Below are 18,224 nucleotides of genomic sequence, written 5' to 3'. Positions count from 1 at the left end.
CTCCTCCCAAAAACCCCTTTAATCTCACGTTCAACACGAACAAACAAACATCAGATCTTAGCAGTTTAGAAAGCATCTTTAATTGTAATAATACCAATAATTCACAACATGATTTCCATTCCAGAGGTGCAGACAGAAACATTACAAAATAATTGAGATGCAGTATTTTTTTATTTTTTTTTGGATTTCCTTTAAGTGCGAAAGATGTGATCCTTTTAACCGTGAGCTGTTATTCTTCAGTAACAACATGTTCCTCTCACTTTCCAGCAGTGTGAGCCAAAAGCCGACCCTGGGCACAGCCTGTGAGGGTTCACACCGTCCACACAAATAGCTTGTATCTCTACAGAAACTCGTGTTCGTCAGAGTCGAGTGACCACAGGTTGTTTCGGTGATGCCTCCTAAGTCTGCCTTTGGTTCATGATAACCTCGGCTCTCTCAACAAGCTGTGCCTTGAGAATACAGTGTGTGCTGTGAGTAAAAAACATGACCCCACCACCTCATTTAATCTTTAACAAAAACACTGATAGGGACAAACATAAAAATCAATGCATGTCCAGAAAGAAGCCGACAGAAGCCCTGTAGGTTTCAGCTGCATTTAAAGGTGTGTTGGCCGTGTGTGCATGCACTGAATGAGCACGCGCTTCTGTCACCGGTTTTACTAAAACACACAGATGCAGTGGTTTATTATATCTAGGCTAAAGTGTTGTTTGTTTTCATCTCAGTGCAAAATTAAGAAATTTCCGCACAGTCACAATCAAATGCCTTCAGTTTTTCCAATGAGTCTCCAATTGTTACTTGACATCTGCCTCCGATTTAGCTTCCGCGTGAAATGTAACAAATATTTAAGCCCAAAAGCGTAGTCACAAGTGCTAACTGCAGCTAAAGTGATAGAATACATTTCAGCATACAAACCGTCTGAATAAACTGAGGCGAGAGCGCGAGAATAATAAACACGAAGCACTTCCATCTTTAACCATTATAAAAACGTCTGCATAAAATACAAGTCTATAGATTGAGATATTACTTTGGTCCCCTTCCAGTAATCTGTCTTCATTTAAGTTCACTTCTTTCTTTTTTCTTCAATTAGAAAAATAGATCCTAAATTAGGACTATTATAAGTGGAATGTTGTTTTATAAAAAATATGTTCTGTTTTTTTTTGCTTTTTTTTTTAAACTTTTCCCAGAGAAAGAAAAATGACGCAAAAGAAAAATTTGGCCCAAAAATATTGTGTGAGTGTTTGTCAGCATGGTGATTGTCCGAGTTTACTGGCTTTTGTGTGTGTAAAAGTGTGTTAAAGATGCATAGATTGTCACCATTCAGGAGATCAGACTGTCGCAGGACTAAACGTGAAGGAAGGAGCTGAATCCCTGTCTCTAGTCTGGACAACATTCTCGTGTTTGTGTTCCTCTCCGTTGGAGTTACAGTAATGTGTACTCATGTGTGTGTTTGGGTCTGTCTGTTTCTGATGCAGTTCTAAGGAGCGGAGCGGCACCGTTCATTCAGGCTTCGGCTCGGGGGTCTCGGTTTTGGGCTCGCTCTCCTCGTCACTTTCAATGCCGGTGCGGGTGACGGTGCGGCGCACAGTGAAGGGAAGGTCGCCACGCCTGGAACAGAAACGAAAAGCTAGTCAGTATGCTCTTCTTAAAATAATGTGATACCACTTCATGAGTTACATTCATGTAGAGAAAAATAAAAACTGTTTTTACATTACAGCCTTTTTCAATCTGTGTATGGTTTGTTCTTTGGTTTTTCAAAAATAAAATGAGCGAACCCAAATCACAATAGTTTTGTTTTTTCGTTTAAAAATTTAATGTGAAAAACAAAAAGTAGAGAGAAAAAAAAAACACTTTTTTTTAACCAATTTAAAGGTTTAAACAAAAAAAAAAAACACACAAAAAAACAGTTTTCCTTTAAGCCTGCACCAGAAATCAAATTGTTCTCCATGCAGAACCTCCTGACACTCAGAGCAACGTGGAGCTCCATGGTGACGCAAAGTGTCGCTGATTTCTGCGTGGGTTTTCCACTCTCAAAGAGCTCGTGAATGAAATTGGAAAAGGGCTCGAGTACAGCCATTCCTGATATGCGTTTCCAGACCAGCTCAAAACTGTTCCTCCTCAGCAACTTCCGGCACTTCCGGTGTTACAACAAATTAAAACAACAGCCGTATTTTGGGTTTAAAAGTTACAACAAAAATCCACCACTGTGTTTTTTCCAATAGTTGAAGAATACATTTCTACATTTAGGTTTTAAAAACTGAAGAACAAAAAACACAGTTTATCGTTTTTTTAGATTTTATTCTGAAACAGAAAAACCAAAGAACGAACCACACACGGATTATTTTCCCACCTGATCTTGTTCTTGAGGGAGGTGACTTCACGGTTCATGACTTCTGCGGACTCCGTGGCGTCCTCCAGCTCCCTCTGAAGTTTTCTTCGGTTGGCGTTGGCTCTCTGGGCCTCCTCCTCAGCCTCCTCCAGCTGACGCTTCAGCTGCTTCAAACGGGAGTTCAGTTTGTCCACCTGAAATAAAAACACAAATGAATGGAGACAAAGTTAGATGCACAAAAAATACCATTTGTTCAGCTGGATGTAGTGTACCGTGACGCTGATATACTGCTGAGAAACCACCTGATATTTTATCTCATGTTGTTCAGGAATCACCACTTTGAACATTAAAGCCCACTTTGGATTTGTTGTTTTACTTATTCTGCATTATTAGTTCTGGAAAGTACACATGCTCAAGAATATCACACTGATAAACACCCAGGAATGGAGAAGGAAAACCTCTGACCTGGTCCTTGTACTGCTCTGTGTTGCGCCTCTCGTCATCCACCTGGAGGATGAATTCCTTCAGTTTCTTCTCGGTGCGTCTCACCAGCTTGGTGGCAGCCTGCCTCTCCCTGAGCATCAAGAAAAACTAGTTCAACTCTGGTGGTACAGCAAGTTTCCAAATCCATCAAAATAAAAATACAGAATTTCAAATAGAGGTCTGAATTGAAATATCATTCAAGCCAAAGTACCTAACAAACGTTATCAAAAAATACTTTAAATACTGAAAGTAAAGGCATATATAGTGTCCAGAAATGTCCACTGCAGGTGGTGTTGTGTTGCATATCGCCCATGACAATGCACTGTCAAAAAAACATTTAATGTGGATAACAGTTCGCTGCAGAGGGATTTGGTGAATTGTTTTATATGTGGATTGGATTTAATGAGCAAACAGCTGCTGCAGTCTGTCCAGGTGAAGCTGATTTCAACAACTTCAAACTGGTTCTGTTGTTCATCTACAGAAATGTAGAGCAGCACATTATGTTACATAAAAGGGTAATCTGAAAGTTAACTAGTGACAGAAACGGTCAAAGAAGGGCAGTGCCATTAAAAATGTTTTGAAAGGAAACGTAGTAAAGGAGTAAAAAGCGGCACATTTCTACCTTTGCTAAAAGACATGCATCATGAGACTTTAAGTGATACCTTTAAGAAAGCTATTACAGCTGATTTGTACATTTATAGAACTCATATCTATGAAACACCTCCTGGTATAAACAAAAACACCTCTGAAGTTAAATCTCTGGTCACTTGTCTCTCATTTCTGTATTCCTCACCTGGTCTCCATGTCCAGCTGCTCCTCCAGCTGAGCGATCTTTGCCTCCAGGGCAGACATGTTGGCCTTGTACTTGGACTTGATTGTTCCCTCGAGCTCCTGCAGTTTCAGTTTCAGCTCCTTGTTCTGGCGCTCCAGCTGGGAGCGAGCGCCTTCGACACGCTGGCAGGTGCTGCGCTCGGCAGTCAGCTCCACGTTCATCTGATCGGTCTGAATAAAAGCGTAAGGCAGACATGTCAGTGACGAACACTCTGCTACGACTGGGGTGAATACAGCGGTGGAAAAAGTTTGTGGACAACTCATACATTTGCATCTATATTGCATATCGCTTAGGTCTTCAAGTGCAATTTCTTTTAGTACAATCACAGCCATGACACTTAAATCCTAAAAAAACAGCCATTAAAAACTTAAAATTGATTGGTTCCATAAAAATAAGAAATTTTAAGTATTGGGTCATTTTGGCAGAATTTAGTTTTTTTAGTTTTTCTTGCAAACAATAAACATCATTTGTATTTGTGTCTGTCTAATGCAGTCACATTTTGAAACAAGAAAAAGATTTTTCCACAAATATTTCATGATAATATAAACTTGTTTTTCACCACTGTATGAAAAAAATGCATTATCATGCTGTTTTATGGTTCAGTGTTATCTGTTAAACTAATTAAACATGTTGGCTAATTAGTTTTGTAAGTAGTAATAAGGGGAAAAAATAAAAAGATTGTATTTAACATTAAAAAAGCAACTTTGTTCCAAAAATTTAATGTAAAATGAATCTTAAGAGCATTTCCTATTTCAGTGACAGAAGTATTGCACAAATATTGACCAAAATGTCAAAAATTAACACTGTTTAATGAGGTTATCCTTCACATCATGACTTCATTGGCACCCAAGATTCTTCCTCATCTGAACCACAGAAAACCTACCCAGGAATTAGTCTGATCCTTAGACCCTGTGAGCATTTACAACCCCACCTTCATTCCAAATCTGGACCAGAAACAGCACCTAACCTTTGTGTGCAAGTACATGCAACAGCTTGAAATCTAACAGTTTTCATCCAAATCTAGCAATCAGTGATTCTGTAATTCCTCGGCATGGCGATGGATAAGCCTTACACCCCTTGGTAAATGTTTAGCTACAAACCTGCAGCATTGCTTTCTTCAGCCTGTCACTGGTCAGCTCAGTATTGCACTGCTCCTCCTCCAACTCTTCCTCCAGCTGAGCGATACGAGCCTCCAGCCGTCTCCTCTCCTCTGCAACCTGAGCGCTGAGAACAGAGGAAAGGAGCAGAGATTAAAGGAAGCAGGGAAGGATATCAGCTACAAACACACGATGCACACAACTGACACTTTGATCATTTTACTAGAACCTGAGAGCTCTTACTTCTTGGCAGCCTGGTTATTTATCTCATCCTGCAGTTCGTCTCTCTCCTGCTGGGCCTGTCTCTTGACTCGCTCTGCAGCCGCCAGCTCCTGCACAGCAATGAATGAGAAAAGATGAGCAACAGAAGGAGGGAAAAACAGAAAAGAAAGGTAACAACACAAGGTGCACATGCCAACCTCCTGCATCTGGATCATGTCGGCCTCCATGCCTTTCAGCTTCTTCTCAGTCTCCTTGCTCTGGGCGAGGATCTCTTCTCGGGACATGCGGGTATCTTCCAGCTCCCGGATGAGATCCTTCATCTGGGCCTGAGAACAGAAAAACGGAAAAAGTGAGGAAACTGGGGGGAAAACTCTGTTTAGCATTTAATCTTTTTTTGTTGTTGTACTCACTTGGACTTTTTTGAGCTGTTTCAGAGCCTCGTCACGGTTCTTGTTGGCCATGTCGATGGCGGCCTCCAGCTCCTTCAAGTCCAGCTCCAGCTTCTTGCGCGACGCCACGGCTGCAGAACGCTGCTTCCTCTCATCCTCCAGCTCCAGCTCCATCTCCCGCACCTGAAGGACACATGCATTCATTTCACATCCAAATCTGCACCTGTATGCTTTCACCTGTTTAGCAGTGTTCATGTCCAAGGAAAAAGTGTCATTTAGAAATAAATTTGATATTCTTTCCTCATATTTTTTAAGCTCTGTATCTGTGACTTGCAATGTTATGAGTCATTATCTTATCCAATTAGAAAGGTAAAAACATTTGCAACCAGCACAACTATCCTAAGATGTGACATGCAGACTGTTCAGCAAAAGAAGAAAACATTTATTCCAAGTAAGACCCAGATCATTTTATATTTGTACCTGTTTAACCAGAGCCCTTTTCTTCTCCTCGCCCATCTCGTCACGTCCTGCCAGGTCTCTCTCATACTGGGCCTTCATTGCCTGCATGTTGACCTCCAGACGCAGCTTGGCGTCCTCTGTGGCCTGCAGCTCGTCCTCCAGCTCCTCCAGCTGAGTCTTCATCTCCTCCAGCTGCTGCTCCAGAGAACGTTTGGACTTCTCCAGCTCGTGGACCTGCAGATGACAGAGCAGTGTGAGAACGGCATGTAGACAGCAAAAGAACAAACATGCTTGTCAAGATAGATTTTCTCGACTTACATTCTTGCCAACGTCATCTTTAGAGGATACCAGGTCCTCCATTTCAGCCTTGAGCAGTTTGTTGTTGCGGTCCAGTTCATCCTTGATGTCCATCAGAGAGTCCAGCTCCCGAGTTAGAGCCAATGCCCTAGTCTCCTTCTCACGGGAGTCAGCTTCAGCCCGGTCACGCTCTTCTGCATAGCGGGCAGAGATGGTCTTCTCCTCTGCCAGCATCTACAGAAAGTCAGAGAAAGGTTTAATGTCTGTGAAGATCAATTAATTAAACTGTTTCTAAAGCATCTGTAAATACTCATTGGCCAACCTGGTCAAACTTCTTCTGCTTCTTCTCCAGGTTGCTGACAATCTGTCGGAGGTGGTCCTGGTCTACTATCAGGTCGTCCAACTCTTGCTGGAGACGTGTCTTTGTTTTGTCCAACTTTTCATAGGCAGAATTTTTCTCCTCCAGACGCTGGTTTGTCATCTCCAGGTCCCTTTGGACCTTCTTCTTTGCCTCTTCAGCTGTTTCCAGAACCCCAGCATCCTGATCTACCCTTTTCTTCATTTCAGCGAGCTGCGCGGAAATAAAATCCAGTCAAGCATTTAATGTGAAGTGAATGTGTGGTCCATTCATCCAAATAATTCATCAATTCTTAAGTTAATAAATTAGGAGAATTTTGTTACCAATTAGTAACAGCAGTGCAATTTTCTATGCTAATGGTCAGAATGAAAGTTATCAGTGAAGGACATGTGTCTCACCTGAGCCTGCACTGTTTGAAGCTGCTTCTCTACGTTCCTCTTGGACTCCTCTTCTTCCTCCAGCTGTTCCCTCAGGTTGTTTTGTTCATCCTCAAGCTGGCGCAGACGTGTGTTAAGTGACAATTTCTGGCGTGTCTCTTCCTGGAGTAGTTCCTGTTGTAAAAATGGACATGTAGGGTTACAAAGAGTAAACAGGGCACTGGCTAATACTTAGATTTCAGTGTTGAACCTTTATTTAACTTGAATGTTTGAGTGTCTGTGCTGATGATGTTCAGATTTCGCCTCAAAAAAAGCTCTTTTCACAGTCCTTTGCTGACGTTGGAAATGTTTACATGACTAAACAACCGATCAAACATTTGGTATTTTGTCATGAAGTAATCTGAACCCTCTGCCTGTAGCTGTGCCACAAAGGCCTAAATGAAAATTAACGTCGCCCTCCAACAGCTGATCAAATGATCTGATGGATCAGTTGGATGAACTCCAAAGTCTGGTGCAAGTTACATGCAAATTTCTCCCAGAAAAAGTGTCAAACACATACATCACACTCTTCTGTGCATCCCGAACGGCAAACAGGGAGTATTTATCAAATGGTTAAAACCAAAGATATATACATAAACCTTCACTTAATCACATTTGCAATAAATTGATGTCTGAATAATCAGTTACACATCTGGTGCAAATGGATGTGCCCCGTATATGCCAATCTGTTACCTCTGAATCTAGAGCAGAACAGAAAATGTTTATGGCAGCGTACCTGGGTGTCCTGCAGTTGGGATTCCACAGCAGAGCAGTCTTTCACTGCCTTAACGGACTTGCTCTCCACTTCATTGAGAACACCGGTAACATTTTCCAGTTCAGCCTGTGGATGAAGGACAGGGTTCAGCTTGTATGGATGTGTACATTGGCAAAGAATAGCCAATAATAAACAGCTTAAGATGAGCACAATGATAAATGTAGTCAAATGTGATCATCAACACAAGCAGAAAGCATAAACGCAAGTGTTTGAAATGCAATAGACTGACAGGGAACCATAATCCTGCTAAGTTACATCACAAAAATTCTCTCAAAGACTCGTACCTGCGTTTTTGCAAGTTTCTCAGCCAGCTCCATCCTCTGGCGCTCACTCTCTGAGTGTTTAAGCTGCAGCTCCTGGACCTGAGATTCAGCCTTCTTCCGGCGATGCTCTGAATCCGTTTTGCCCTGCATCAGCGTCTGTAGCTCGATGGACAGCTCGTTCCTCTCTGACTCCAGGGCCTGTTTAGCCTTCTCCATCGACACTTTGTTCTGCAGGGAAGGAGAAAGGCTCAGTAACTTTTATGAAGAAACAACACAAAAACAAAACTGAATACAAAGGTTCAATTTACCCTCTTAGCCTGCTCCAGCTGGTCATTGAGCTCATCGAAGGCCTGACCATGTTTCTGCCTTATCTCAATCAGCTGGTGTTCGTGGACTTTGGCTTCATCTTCGAGGGTCTTTTTAAGCTGTGCCACCTCCGTCTCACGTTTGGCCCTACACAGGAAAGGCAGACATTAATCCACTTGCGTGAAGGTACACAATGGACCAAAACACCTTGCAGCATGACACAAAAGTTTAGCTGTTGTACCTTTCCCCACACCCATATCTCTACCTGAGTTCCTGCTGAGCAGCAGTGGAGTCTATAGTATCCTCGAGCTCGGTCTTGAGGGCCTCAAGTTCTTCTCCAAGGTCCCTGCGATGTTTCTCTGCCTTGATGCGGGCCTGCCTCTCCAGCTCCAAATCCTCCTGCAGTTCAGAGAGCTGAGCCTCCAACTCACGGATCTTTTTCTGGGCCAGGTTCTTCTGTGCAGCCTCCTCTTCCATCCTTCAGGGAGGATGAGTTAGACGGTAAGCTAATTATGCATCATCCACTTGGTAAAAACAACAAAAACTACTAACTGATGAACCGAGTACACATAAATACATACTATTCTGATTGCTATTTTTAACCTTCAAAATTGTGATTTAGCATTCACACAAACCTGGCCAGAGCAGCCTGGAGCTCTTCCTCCTTCTTCGCCAGCTGGGCACGGAGCTCAGCAATCTGGGCCTGCAGCTCAGCAATCTGATCGTGTATCTCGGTGAAGTCGCCCTCCAGCTTACGACGGTTCTTCTCCAGCTCCTGACGGCCCTTCTCCTCCCTACGCAGGCGGTCTGACAGAGAAAGAACACAAATGTCAAATTACTGGGATGGAAAAAACACCTTCATCCATGTCAGTCCAGTGTGATCTATAGTAGATCATGCAAGTCACTGTATGTCTCTCTAGCGTTTCCTTCCTACCCTCCAGGTCTGTGATCATGGCCTCGTGTTTGGTCTTGAGTTTCTGCAAGCTCTTGGATTTCTCTTCCTCCTCTGCCAGGTTAGTGGTGAACTCAGAGATCCTCTCCTCCAGCAGCTTCTTCTCCTGAATTCATAAAAGAGGTAAACAACAAGTGAAGTGAGAGATAAAACACTTTGGTGCACTTTATTATTCAACCACACAATCTATCAGCAGTTTAAAGCATCCTTTATCCCAACCTTGTTCAGTTTGTTGTTTTGGTCATCTAAAACCATAACATCATCTTCTATCTTCTTCATCTTGGCCTCCAGTGTGACCTTTTCCAGCTGAAGTTTCTGTCTGGCAGCCTCTTCCTCGTCCAGCTGCTGCTCCAAGTCCTGTGTGCAGATAAATGACAGGAGGTTTAGAAAAGGCAAATCAAACAGTAAAGCATTAATTCTATATGTGTATTTAAACTAGTGTGTGCATATTTTTTTTCCCCCACTTACAGTAATATTTTGCTGCATCTTTTTCTTCTCTGAAGACAGATGAGAAGCACGCTCTTCCTCCTCCTCCACACGGGCCTCCAGGTCGTGGAGAATCTCCTCCAGTTCTTGCTTCTTGGCAGCCAGACGGGCTCTCATTTCCTCAGCCTCGGCACAGAGTTCTGTTTCGGCCTGAAGCTGCTCCTGCAGGGCCATCTTCTCAGCACTCAGCTGTGAGCAAAGCAAAAGAAAAACAGGTAAATCAACAAAAATAAACAGCACTTATCATATTCAGATGTATTCGTTAATGAACTGAAGGGGCATGGAGTTGTAGGTAAAAGTTTACCTGCTGCTGTTTCTCCTCCATCTCCTGGAGCTGCTTCTCAGCATAGAGGTGCTTCTCCTTCACCTTAACCAGCTCTTCATCCTTGGCTTGCATCTCCTCCTCCTGTCTGCTGACTTGCAGCAGAGGCTTCACCTGGGATAAAGTTGTGGAAGCAGGGAGAGTTAGAAAAGACAAAGCTGTGAAAGCAAAGTTGTAAAAACAAACAAAAAAAACAACGTCTCAGATGTTGTAGGAGACTGAGGTTCACCTTTGTGAAGAGCCTCCACCACTGCCAGTTCCTGAGTTTAAGGTAAGCAGCACAGTTCCTCTGGATCACCTTCATTGCAGTCAGCTGCTGCTGTCTCTTGGCGAAAGCCCTACAAAGCAACACCAGACAGAGTCAGACAATGACATGTTTAATCCTACGTACTTAATGACAAGAATTATACGTTTTATTGCATGTTTGAGCCAGTCATTTCCTTTGATTATTGTGATATTCTGCCAAATTGAACATTAAACAATTCACCAGTGTCATATCCTTATAATGACACTCCAATGACAATATAAATAATGTCAGCAGCTACAAAACAGCCTCTTGATAACAATGTAATGACAGAATAAGCAGTGGTTGGCACTTCTTACTTGCGGGCCACGTAGCCTCTGCACCAGGCCTGGAAACTGATGATGATGTCTGTGATCTTCATGTCCCTCTCCTCCTCCAGCTGAGCGAGGACTCCCGCTCTGAAGAAGACTTTGCTCTGGCCGATGCGGTACAGGTTGGGATCCAGCTCCAGACCCTTGATCTGAACAGAAAAGGAATACACTGATGAGTCACACGGCTGAGGGAAGAGGTATCGTTAAGCCCAGATAGAATTTTATGGCCCTCTTACCATGAGCACACAGGCCTGCTTTCCATCCATGAACCCCTTGGGGATGGCATTGGGAGTGAGGATCTCATACCTGGGAGGAGGAGATATTATTTAACACACAACCTGAAAGACATAAGTGGTGAAATGTATGTTATGTCATGTTATTATCCGTTACCTCTGTCTGAACTCCTGGAAGACGATGCGGTTGGGGAAGCCCTGTCTGCAGATACGGATTCCCTCCAGCACACCATTACACCTCAGCTGATCCAGAACCAGGTGGGGGTCCAGTTTACCAGCCTGAGGATGAGAAACATTTGCTGGTCAAAACAGACACGTCTAATCTGTACTTTTACAACTAAAAAAAAAAAAAAAAAAAAAAAAGATAAAATTTACAGAAACTACTTTACCAATGGAACAAAACTTGTGAACTGAAAGATCTTGTATATTTCTATAAGAATTTCCACCATAATGGAGCTGAGGCAGATTGAAATACTGACAGACTGCAAAGTGAGGACAGGGTCTGACACCTTCAACAGATTAAAAAAAAGACTGGTTCTTATGTGAACCACTACTGTCTCACTGATTTTTATTTTGCTTTAGAATGCAAGCAAATGAGGTCTTAACATGTTTCCCTCTCAGTTACTTGCTTTGGTAATTCTACAGTCACTTGAATCTCTTCCCTTCACTCTCTTACATGTTTTTAGCTTGTTTGCATTCCGTTTCTTTTCAGAACTTTGCAACAGCATTTTATTGTTTCGTGAACAAAGTAGCAAAAAATTTACTGTCAAAATAGTTCTGTGACAAGTCAGCTTTAGTCATAAAAACTGTCCTAAAACCCTTGATCTTTTGAAAGTACAACCACTGCCGTGGGGACTTTTTTCAACACTAAACTATCCTAATGAAACTAATTTGGTCACTGGATGCTTCGAGTTTAACACTGCTGTAGTTCCTTAGTAATTCAAAAGGTTCCTGCAGTGGAAACACCCTATGAGATGCCACTACTTCTCTGATACCTTTTTCTCGTGGTTGGGGATGATGCAGCGGACAAAGTTGGGGTTTGTGTTCCTCAGCGTGGCCATGAGCTTGGACAGCTGCTCTTTGTACAGCTGGCCCACTGTGCGGAACATGCCTTTACGGGTTTTGAAGGCACCGGGCATCTCTGACATGCCAGACACCTTATCCAGACCCACAATGCGGTCCACTGAAAGAGGAACAGTAGAAAGAAAACAAAAAAAAAGGGACACAGAAAGAAAAGATGCATTATGCACAAATTCAGTGTGGTCTCATTTAATAATATGAATATTTAACCAGGCAAATTCAAACCAAATGCATTTCACAAGGAAGAATGAATATGACCATTGTCTCTCCACTTCCTCCTGGTAAACTCACACCAGAAGAGAGAAGAGGTGGTTCGGGCTACGTCCACACTGACATGCTTTTGTTTCTGAATACATAACTTCTGCTACGCTACTGTGGTTCACGCCACTTCTGCGTTTTAGAATCCTCGAAACAGAGACTTTCGAAAACACTGCTGATCCTGTTTTACTTTGTGGTTGTGTTTCAATCTGGACAGCAGAAACTGAGACTTTCAGAAACAATGACACAGACACCCATGTTCGCTTGGGACTTGTCAGTTGCCATGTCACACTTCTTTCACATGACCCATTTGCAGAGAAAAACAAAGACATCAGCCTTGACTAGAATGGCTAATTCAATATGAATAACAAATCCAAAGTGTTGGTTACCTTCTTGTCTTGTTGTCTAAGAACATTTCTGATCCTAGCTTTCATTATTTCTGTTCCTTCATAGTATTTTCTACAATTAAGCAACCAATCCTTTGCCATCTACTCATTTACACCAGCATATGCATACTTCGTTTGCATGAATGATGTAAGGATATATATGGAGACGAAATGGTGCCAAAAGGCTCGTCTGTGTGGAGATCGTTTAAACAGGAAAACGTATTTGTGTGGACGTAGCCTCATAAAACCAGGATCGGTGAAACACCACACAAACAACAGGTGAATGTGGAGGGAAACAGAAATCGGGTTGACAGGAGAGTCACTACAAGCCAGTGAAGAGTGGAAAGATAACACACCATAATGAAAAAATAATATCCACCAGTGCAGTGAGTAGAGAAGATTTGTCAACTGGTAACACGGCCAGTTTGTCGTTCTCAGTGAAAACTATGTGCGATTGTTAACTTGAACATGTACTGGCGTCAGGAAGGTGACAGACTTCGGTGGTTGCAGTGGGCATGTATTTTTGTGGTGACAGAAAAACCAAACCAAACCCATGCAGTATATACCCATTGCTGCAGTACCCAAGACCAACACCAGGAGTCACCACACAACGCTATTACACAGAGGGAGAGAAGGAGAGTTCAATGACAGTGCAACAAGTGGTAAGACAACCAGAAGACTTTTCTACTGCACACAGAGCTGGTTTAAGACAGAAACAACTCACACAATTCACTGACATCTTTGGAAAGATAAAGTTAGGAGAAAAGGGTGAAGACACAACGGACGACAGAGGATTCACGGAGTAAATAAGTGTGACAAACTGCAGGAGAAAGAAGGAAAAAATACAAAATAAATGGGTAAAAAAAAAAAAACTTTTCACCTGAGTCTGAGTGTAGAATAGGAAAACGCTGATAAAAATATGCTCTCTGACAATTCTGTAATTCTATGACCCGCCAAAAGAAAAGATGACAGACAAAATGGGGCCAAACACAGGAGCAAATGGATAGAAAACAACCGATGGGATTTGAAAAAGGTAAAAACAAAGGTCCACACACCAGACAGTAGAAGAGAAAGAAAGCAATATGAACAAGAAATCGGCATGAAATAACATCCCACATTAAGCCTTTGAGAGGCAGTGATTCCTGGGTTAACAACAATCTGCCTCGACTCACCGTCCTTCCACAGCTCAGACACAAACTTGTCAGTGGACTGGTTGAGGAGTGTCGCCACGTTGTCATTCAAGGGGTCCATGTTCTTCATCAGCCACTCATCTGCCTTGTAGTCCACCTGAGAAGTCGCATTAGGCAGAAAATGTCACATTGGTAAGAAGTAGGACAACTAGAAGAGTGCAGAACGGCTATAAAACCGACTAAGCAGGTCTAAGAAATGCATTAATGAGTGCATCTTACAAACTCTGCACGTTTACCTTGCCAGCATAATGCATGATGCAGAAATCTGCCTCATCCTTCAGTTTCTTGGGCTTGTGGAACTTGGGGTGTGTGCCCTGCTCCTGGAGCACCTTCTCCACAAAGCTCTTGTCTGTGGCCTTGGGAAACCAGCACTCCTCATCCAGCAGGGCGAGGATGCCAGGAGGACTGGCCTGGGAACACCAGAGAGAGAATTAATAAAACACATACTAGAAGAACAAAAATATTCATATACTACAACAGAAATAACCAGGAGCCAATGCCTGGTCATGCAAAGAAATTGAGGGAGTGAATGACAATGGCAGACTCACAGGTTTCTCAATGAGGTCGATGCAGGGCTGCAGGTCGAGGCCGAAGTCGATGAAGCTCCACTCGATGCCCTCCCTCTGATACTCCTCCTGCTCCAGGATGAACATGGTGTGGTTGAAGAGCTGCTGCAGCTTCTCGTTGGTGTAGTTGATGCACAGCTGCTCAAATGAGTTCAGCTGGAGAGAGACAAAAGAAAAATGTTTAAGAACACCATTGAGCAAGACATTTTTACTGTATATATTTACATGTACATATTTAATAGGAAAGTCGTTTAAATTTTGCTTCATGTTTACCTCAAAGATCTCAAAGCCAGCGATGTCCAGGATGCCGATGAAGGAGGCTCCCTGTCTCTTGGTCTTGTCGAGGGCTTTGTTGATCCTCATGACCAGCCAGCGGAACATCCTTTCATACGTAGCCTTGGCCAGGGCTTCCACAGCAAACTCTGCCTGCTCCTGGGTCTGAGCCTTCTGGACGTAGTCTCGGCCCACCTTGATCCTGGGTGACAGAATGGCCCTGGTGAAGTCTGTGACGTTCATGCCCATGAGGTGACACACCTTCTGAGCAGCTGTTGTAGAGAAAATGAGAAGAGGACGTTAAGTCTCACAGGAAAAAGGGAGACGACGACAACATTTAAGATGTAAGTGAACAATTATCAAGTATTTAGGAGGAGGCAGAGAGTAAAGGTGAGACTCACCTGTGTTGTCAGGCATGGACGCCTGATCGGTGTGACGCTCCTTCTTGAAGCTCATGTTTCCAAGCTGCAGAACAGAGGCCACCACCTTCAGCATGCCTGCACACAAAGCGTTAACAGGAGCATGAATACGACACCAGCTTCATGTTGAGATGACAGTTCATATACAGACACACACATTCCTACAAAAACTGAATAGTCGTTTTACCTATCTGCTCGTCCTCTGGAATGCTCATGATCTTCATAGCCTCCATGGTCTCTGTAAACAGATCCTTGTCTTGCTGCCCCGGAATTGTAACATTCCCGTTGGAAAGGAAGCGATAGTTGTTGTAATTTTCCAGGAGGAGATCAGCTGAGATAGACGGCAAAGGAGAAGTTAATAATCTGTACAATAAGGGCCTCAGTAAGTCTAAACAATCATTGCAGATCCTTTAGGACTCTCGTGTCTTGGGAGGGACTTATTTTTAATATGCTGCTTACAGCGCAATTTGTCTCCAGCTCCTGTGAGCATGTAGTAAAAGATGTGAAAGGTCCTCTCATCTTTGGCCTGGCGAATGGCACGAGATTTCTCCAACAGGTCTGGAGGTTGATTGGTCAAGGACAAGTACAACCATGACAAAGCTTTCTGAACAACAACAGTCATGGACAGCTGTCTTCTAACCATTAAACATAGCAAGAACAAAAGAAAGATACTAGAAAATGATGCTAAAATTTTCTTTCAGCATAGTGAAGCATCAATTAACTGGTCGCTTAGCTTACTACACATTCCAACTAACTTCTAAACCCTATTTGTGTATTGTAGTAAGATTTTCTTAAACGAGCCTAGCCCTAAAAAATGCCCAAAGCAGAGGCAACGACCCGACAGCATTAAGGATACAAGTTTCAATATTGGCACCGACGATGTAACCATTGACATCAAAGTTGATCCTGATGAATTTTCCCTTGGGAGAAGAAAAACAAAATTTACAAGAAGGTATGTGGAACAGACTAGTAAAAAAAAAAAAACAGGCATTTAAAAGAACCCTGAAACATAAAACGCAGCAGTCATTCTTACAAATCTGGAGGAGTTGTCATTTTTGACTGTCTTGGCATTTCCAAAGGCTTCTAGGATGGGGTTAGCCTGCAGCAGCTGCTTCTCCAGCTCCCCCTGATGGAAAACAGCAACGCAAAATATAAAAAAATACACTTTTCATTTTAACATCAGAATATTTCTAAGCAATGGCTGTAGAACTTACAAGAACTTGTCACTAAAAGGGATAATTCACCATGACGAATTCTGAGAACCTTATATTATGATTTGATGTCATTTATTTAAAAACGATTAGCATGCTTCACCATAAATAAATACACTGACAGTGGTATGTAAATTTACCCATAATATACTTACATTTGAGAGACAACAACATAAAGAACAAAACATTTAAACAAAGGAGGGATACCAGATACACACACCAGCAACACACAAACAAACACACGTCACAACCCCAGCATTTAATCCCAACACATGACAACATGTTAGTGCCCAAATCAGCAAACACCCCAAAAACCCCTGATATTATCATTGATAACCCATCACCTGGTACCCAGAGCAGAATAGTTCAGTGAACCCCAAGCACAAAATAAACTCTAAAGTTTCCTTCCTTCCTCCTAGACAAGGACTTCAGTGAAGTATTTGTACCCATGTACACGCCATGTTTCACCCTCTGAACTCCAAGTAGTTAGTAGATTTCTTTTGCTTCCATTAAATTTTTTCCTCACATTGTGGTCATTTTTCACTGCAATATGAAGTCCTGCACCTCTATGGAAACAGGAGCGAGAACTCGTACATGTTTCTGTGCAGAATAACACGGGTAAAATGTCTTTCATTTTCTTAAAGCAAAAGTTAGATTTCACAAAAATTATTCACTGTTGTCAACATATTCCCAGTGTCCAATGCTGGAAAAATGGTGTCTTACATACTATGAATATTTAACTTCATTTATATTTTACCAGCCTCAATAATCTTGGCATTTTTCCACGCTAAACACATTAACTCTAGAAACACATTTTTTAAAATCTTCACCCACTGATTTAGCCATTTTAAATTTATTTTACTCCTCCAGTACATTTTATGTTCCTCTCAGCCTCTCCTGTTTGTTTATTGGCTTGTCTTCTATCTATCCTGTGTAAGCAAAGTCTACAGTTCTACCAAAAATCCCTAAATATTTGTGTAATGACTGCTGGTTGCAGCCGAGTCAGTCATGGTTTCTCTGTGGTGTCGACAAGCGAACAATTTATTTATTTTTTGACAGAATCCGGTTACTGAATTTGACATAGCTCTTCTAGCTTCTTTAATGTTTGTAACAGAAATGCATGTCACATGATTAATACTGATAAATGGTCGAATTTGGCGATATTTTTATCTTTTCAGAGGCAAGCTAGCAAGTTTTGGGGTTCAGAGCGTTAATACAAACTTAAAACTCAAGCACGCTACGTTATACCTTTTAAGCAGTCCTTGTAGATACAGTTCAAGTACATTTAAAAGAACAAGGCAATATTTTTCCCCCCCTGCATGACTTAAAACTGTTTATAAATAAAACAATTCACATGTACGTTTAGGCACAAAAACAGGCCATCACACAACATGTACACTACACTGGTTACCAGTGTGTCTGTTCAGAGAGTACTGTATATGACACTGTATCGTATGAACAGACACACACTGTCAAAGCAAAAAAGAGAAAAGCAACTTTGGACGCACAAAAGTAGCGAAAAAAAATCATGTGAAAAATTAAGCCAGACAAATATAAATGCATCTCTTAGAGCAAAATCTGCTTCCATTTTTCAGCAAAGACCCCTCCCTCTTATCCTACTATTGTCTGGCTGAATTTTTCACAGGAACACATACGGCTGCCACTGAGCTGCAAACAAACTTCCTCCCTACTTCCTATTGGCTGGCGAGACACGTCACCTCTGCCCTTTATACAAAGTGACTCCCACAACAGTGCGCTCCAGCGAAGGGGCAGGAGAGGAGGGGGGCTTGGAGGGGTGAGGGCGGAGAGGGAAGGTGATGACAGAAGCAGGTGGGGAGGAAGAGCGAATGAAGGGGGAGAGTTAACTCACATGTGACAGGATCGAGCTGTTCTGTTGATGGGAAGAGAGAAATACAACAACCTCAAAAAGGGATGATGGATGTGGTTTTTATTAAAACCCCACCGGGTCGCTTCCAGCAGCACCTATCACGGCGCTGACAGGCCAGATAA

At 42.4% G+C, this 18,224-nt stretch overlaps 1 protein-coding gene across 2 annotated transcripts in view; it reads right to left on the bottom strand.

Annotated features, from left to right (window-relative positions):
• Positions 1–57: 57 nt before the first annotated feature.
• The window catches only part of LOC110962785 (myosin-9-like), a 35,955-nt gene continuing 17,788 nt past the window's right edge, over positions 58–18,224 (bottom strand). Inside the window, exons 6-41 of one of the 2 annotated variants that reach the window (XM_022210793.2) lie at positions 18,085–18,105; positions 16,037–16,129; positions 15,860–15,923; positions 15,463–15,561; positions 15,191–15,334; positions 14,986–15,081; positions 14,585–14,856; positions 14,294–14,467; positions 13,982–14,155; positions 13,728–13,842; positions 11,827–12,014; positions 10,989–11,110; positions 10,835–10,904; positions 10,587–10,747; positions 10,213–10,321; positions 9,966–10,097; positions 9,644–9,850; positions 9,395–9,532; positions 9,158–9,281; positions 8,859–9,030; positions 8,489–8,701; positions 8,226–8,370; positions 7,939–8,145; positions 7,616–7,720; positions 6,862–7,014; positions 6,428–6,676; positions 6,127–6,339; positions 5,830–6,042; positions 5,371–5,532; positions 5,158–5,286; positions 4,982–5,070; positions 4,742–4,865; positions 3,603–3,811; positions 2,792–2,900; positions 2,348–2,520; positions 58–1,605 (exon numbers count right to left, since the gene is read on the bottom strand). In XM_022210793.2, coding sequence (XP_022066485.1) covers positions 1,497–1,605; positions 2,348–2,520; positions 2,792–2,900; positions 3,603–3,811; positions 4,742–4,865; positions 4,982–5,070; positions 5,158–5,286; positions 5,371–5,532; positions 5,830–6,042; positions 6,127–6,339; positions 6,428–6,676; positions 6,862–7,014; positions 7,616–7,720; positions 7,939–8,145; positions 8,226–8,370; positions 8,489–8,701; positions 8,859–9,030; positions 9,158–9,281; positions 9,395–9,532; positions 9,644–9,850; positions 9,966–10,097; positions 10,213–10,321; positions 10,587–10,747; positions 10,835–10,904; positions 10,989–11,110; positions 11,827–12,014; positions 13,728–13,842; positions 13,982–14,155; positions 14,294–14,467; positions 14,585–14,856; positions 14,986–15,081; positions 15,191–15,334; positions 15,463–15,561; positions 15,860–15,923; positions 16,037–16,129; positions 18,085–18,105 — 5,277 coding nt within the window. In that variant the 3' untranslated portion in view covers positions 58–1,496. The remainder of the gene's footprint in view (positions 1,606–2,347; positions 2,521–2,791; positions 2,901–3,602; positions 3,812–4,741; positions 4,866–4,981; positions 5,071–5,157; positions 5,287–5,370; positions 5,533–5,829; positions 6,043–6,126; positions 6,340–6,427; positions 6,677–6,861; positions 7,015–7,615; positions 7,721–7,938; positions 8,146–8,225; positions 8,371–8,488; positions 8,702–8,858; positions 9,031–9,157; positions 9,282–9,394; positions 9,533–9,643; positions 9,851–9,965; positions 10,098–10,212; positions 10,322–10,586; positions 10,748–10,834; positions 10,905–10,988; positions 11,111–11,826; positions 12,015–13,727; positions 13,843–13,981; positions 14,156–14,293; positions 14,468–14,584; positions 14,857–14,985; positions 15,082–15,190; positions 15,335–15,462; positions 15,562–15,859; positions 15,924–16,036; positions 16,130–18,084; positions 18,106–18,224) is intronic. The other variant, XM_022210794.2, reaches the window with a different exon arrangement.

This window comes from Acanthochromis polyacanthus, chromosome 21 (assembly GCF_021347895.1).
Source record: "Acanthochromis polyacanthus isolate Apoly-LR-REF ecotype Palm Island chromosome 21, KAUST_Apoly_ChrSc, whole genome shotgun sequence".
In the NCBI taxonomy this organism is placed as follows: domain Eukaryota; kingdom Metazoa; phylum Chordata; class Actinopteri; family Pomacentridae; genus Acanthochromis; species Acanthochromis polyacanthus.
This window is presented reverse-complemented; position numbering and strand designations above follow the sequence as displayed.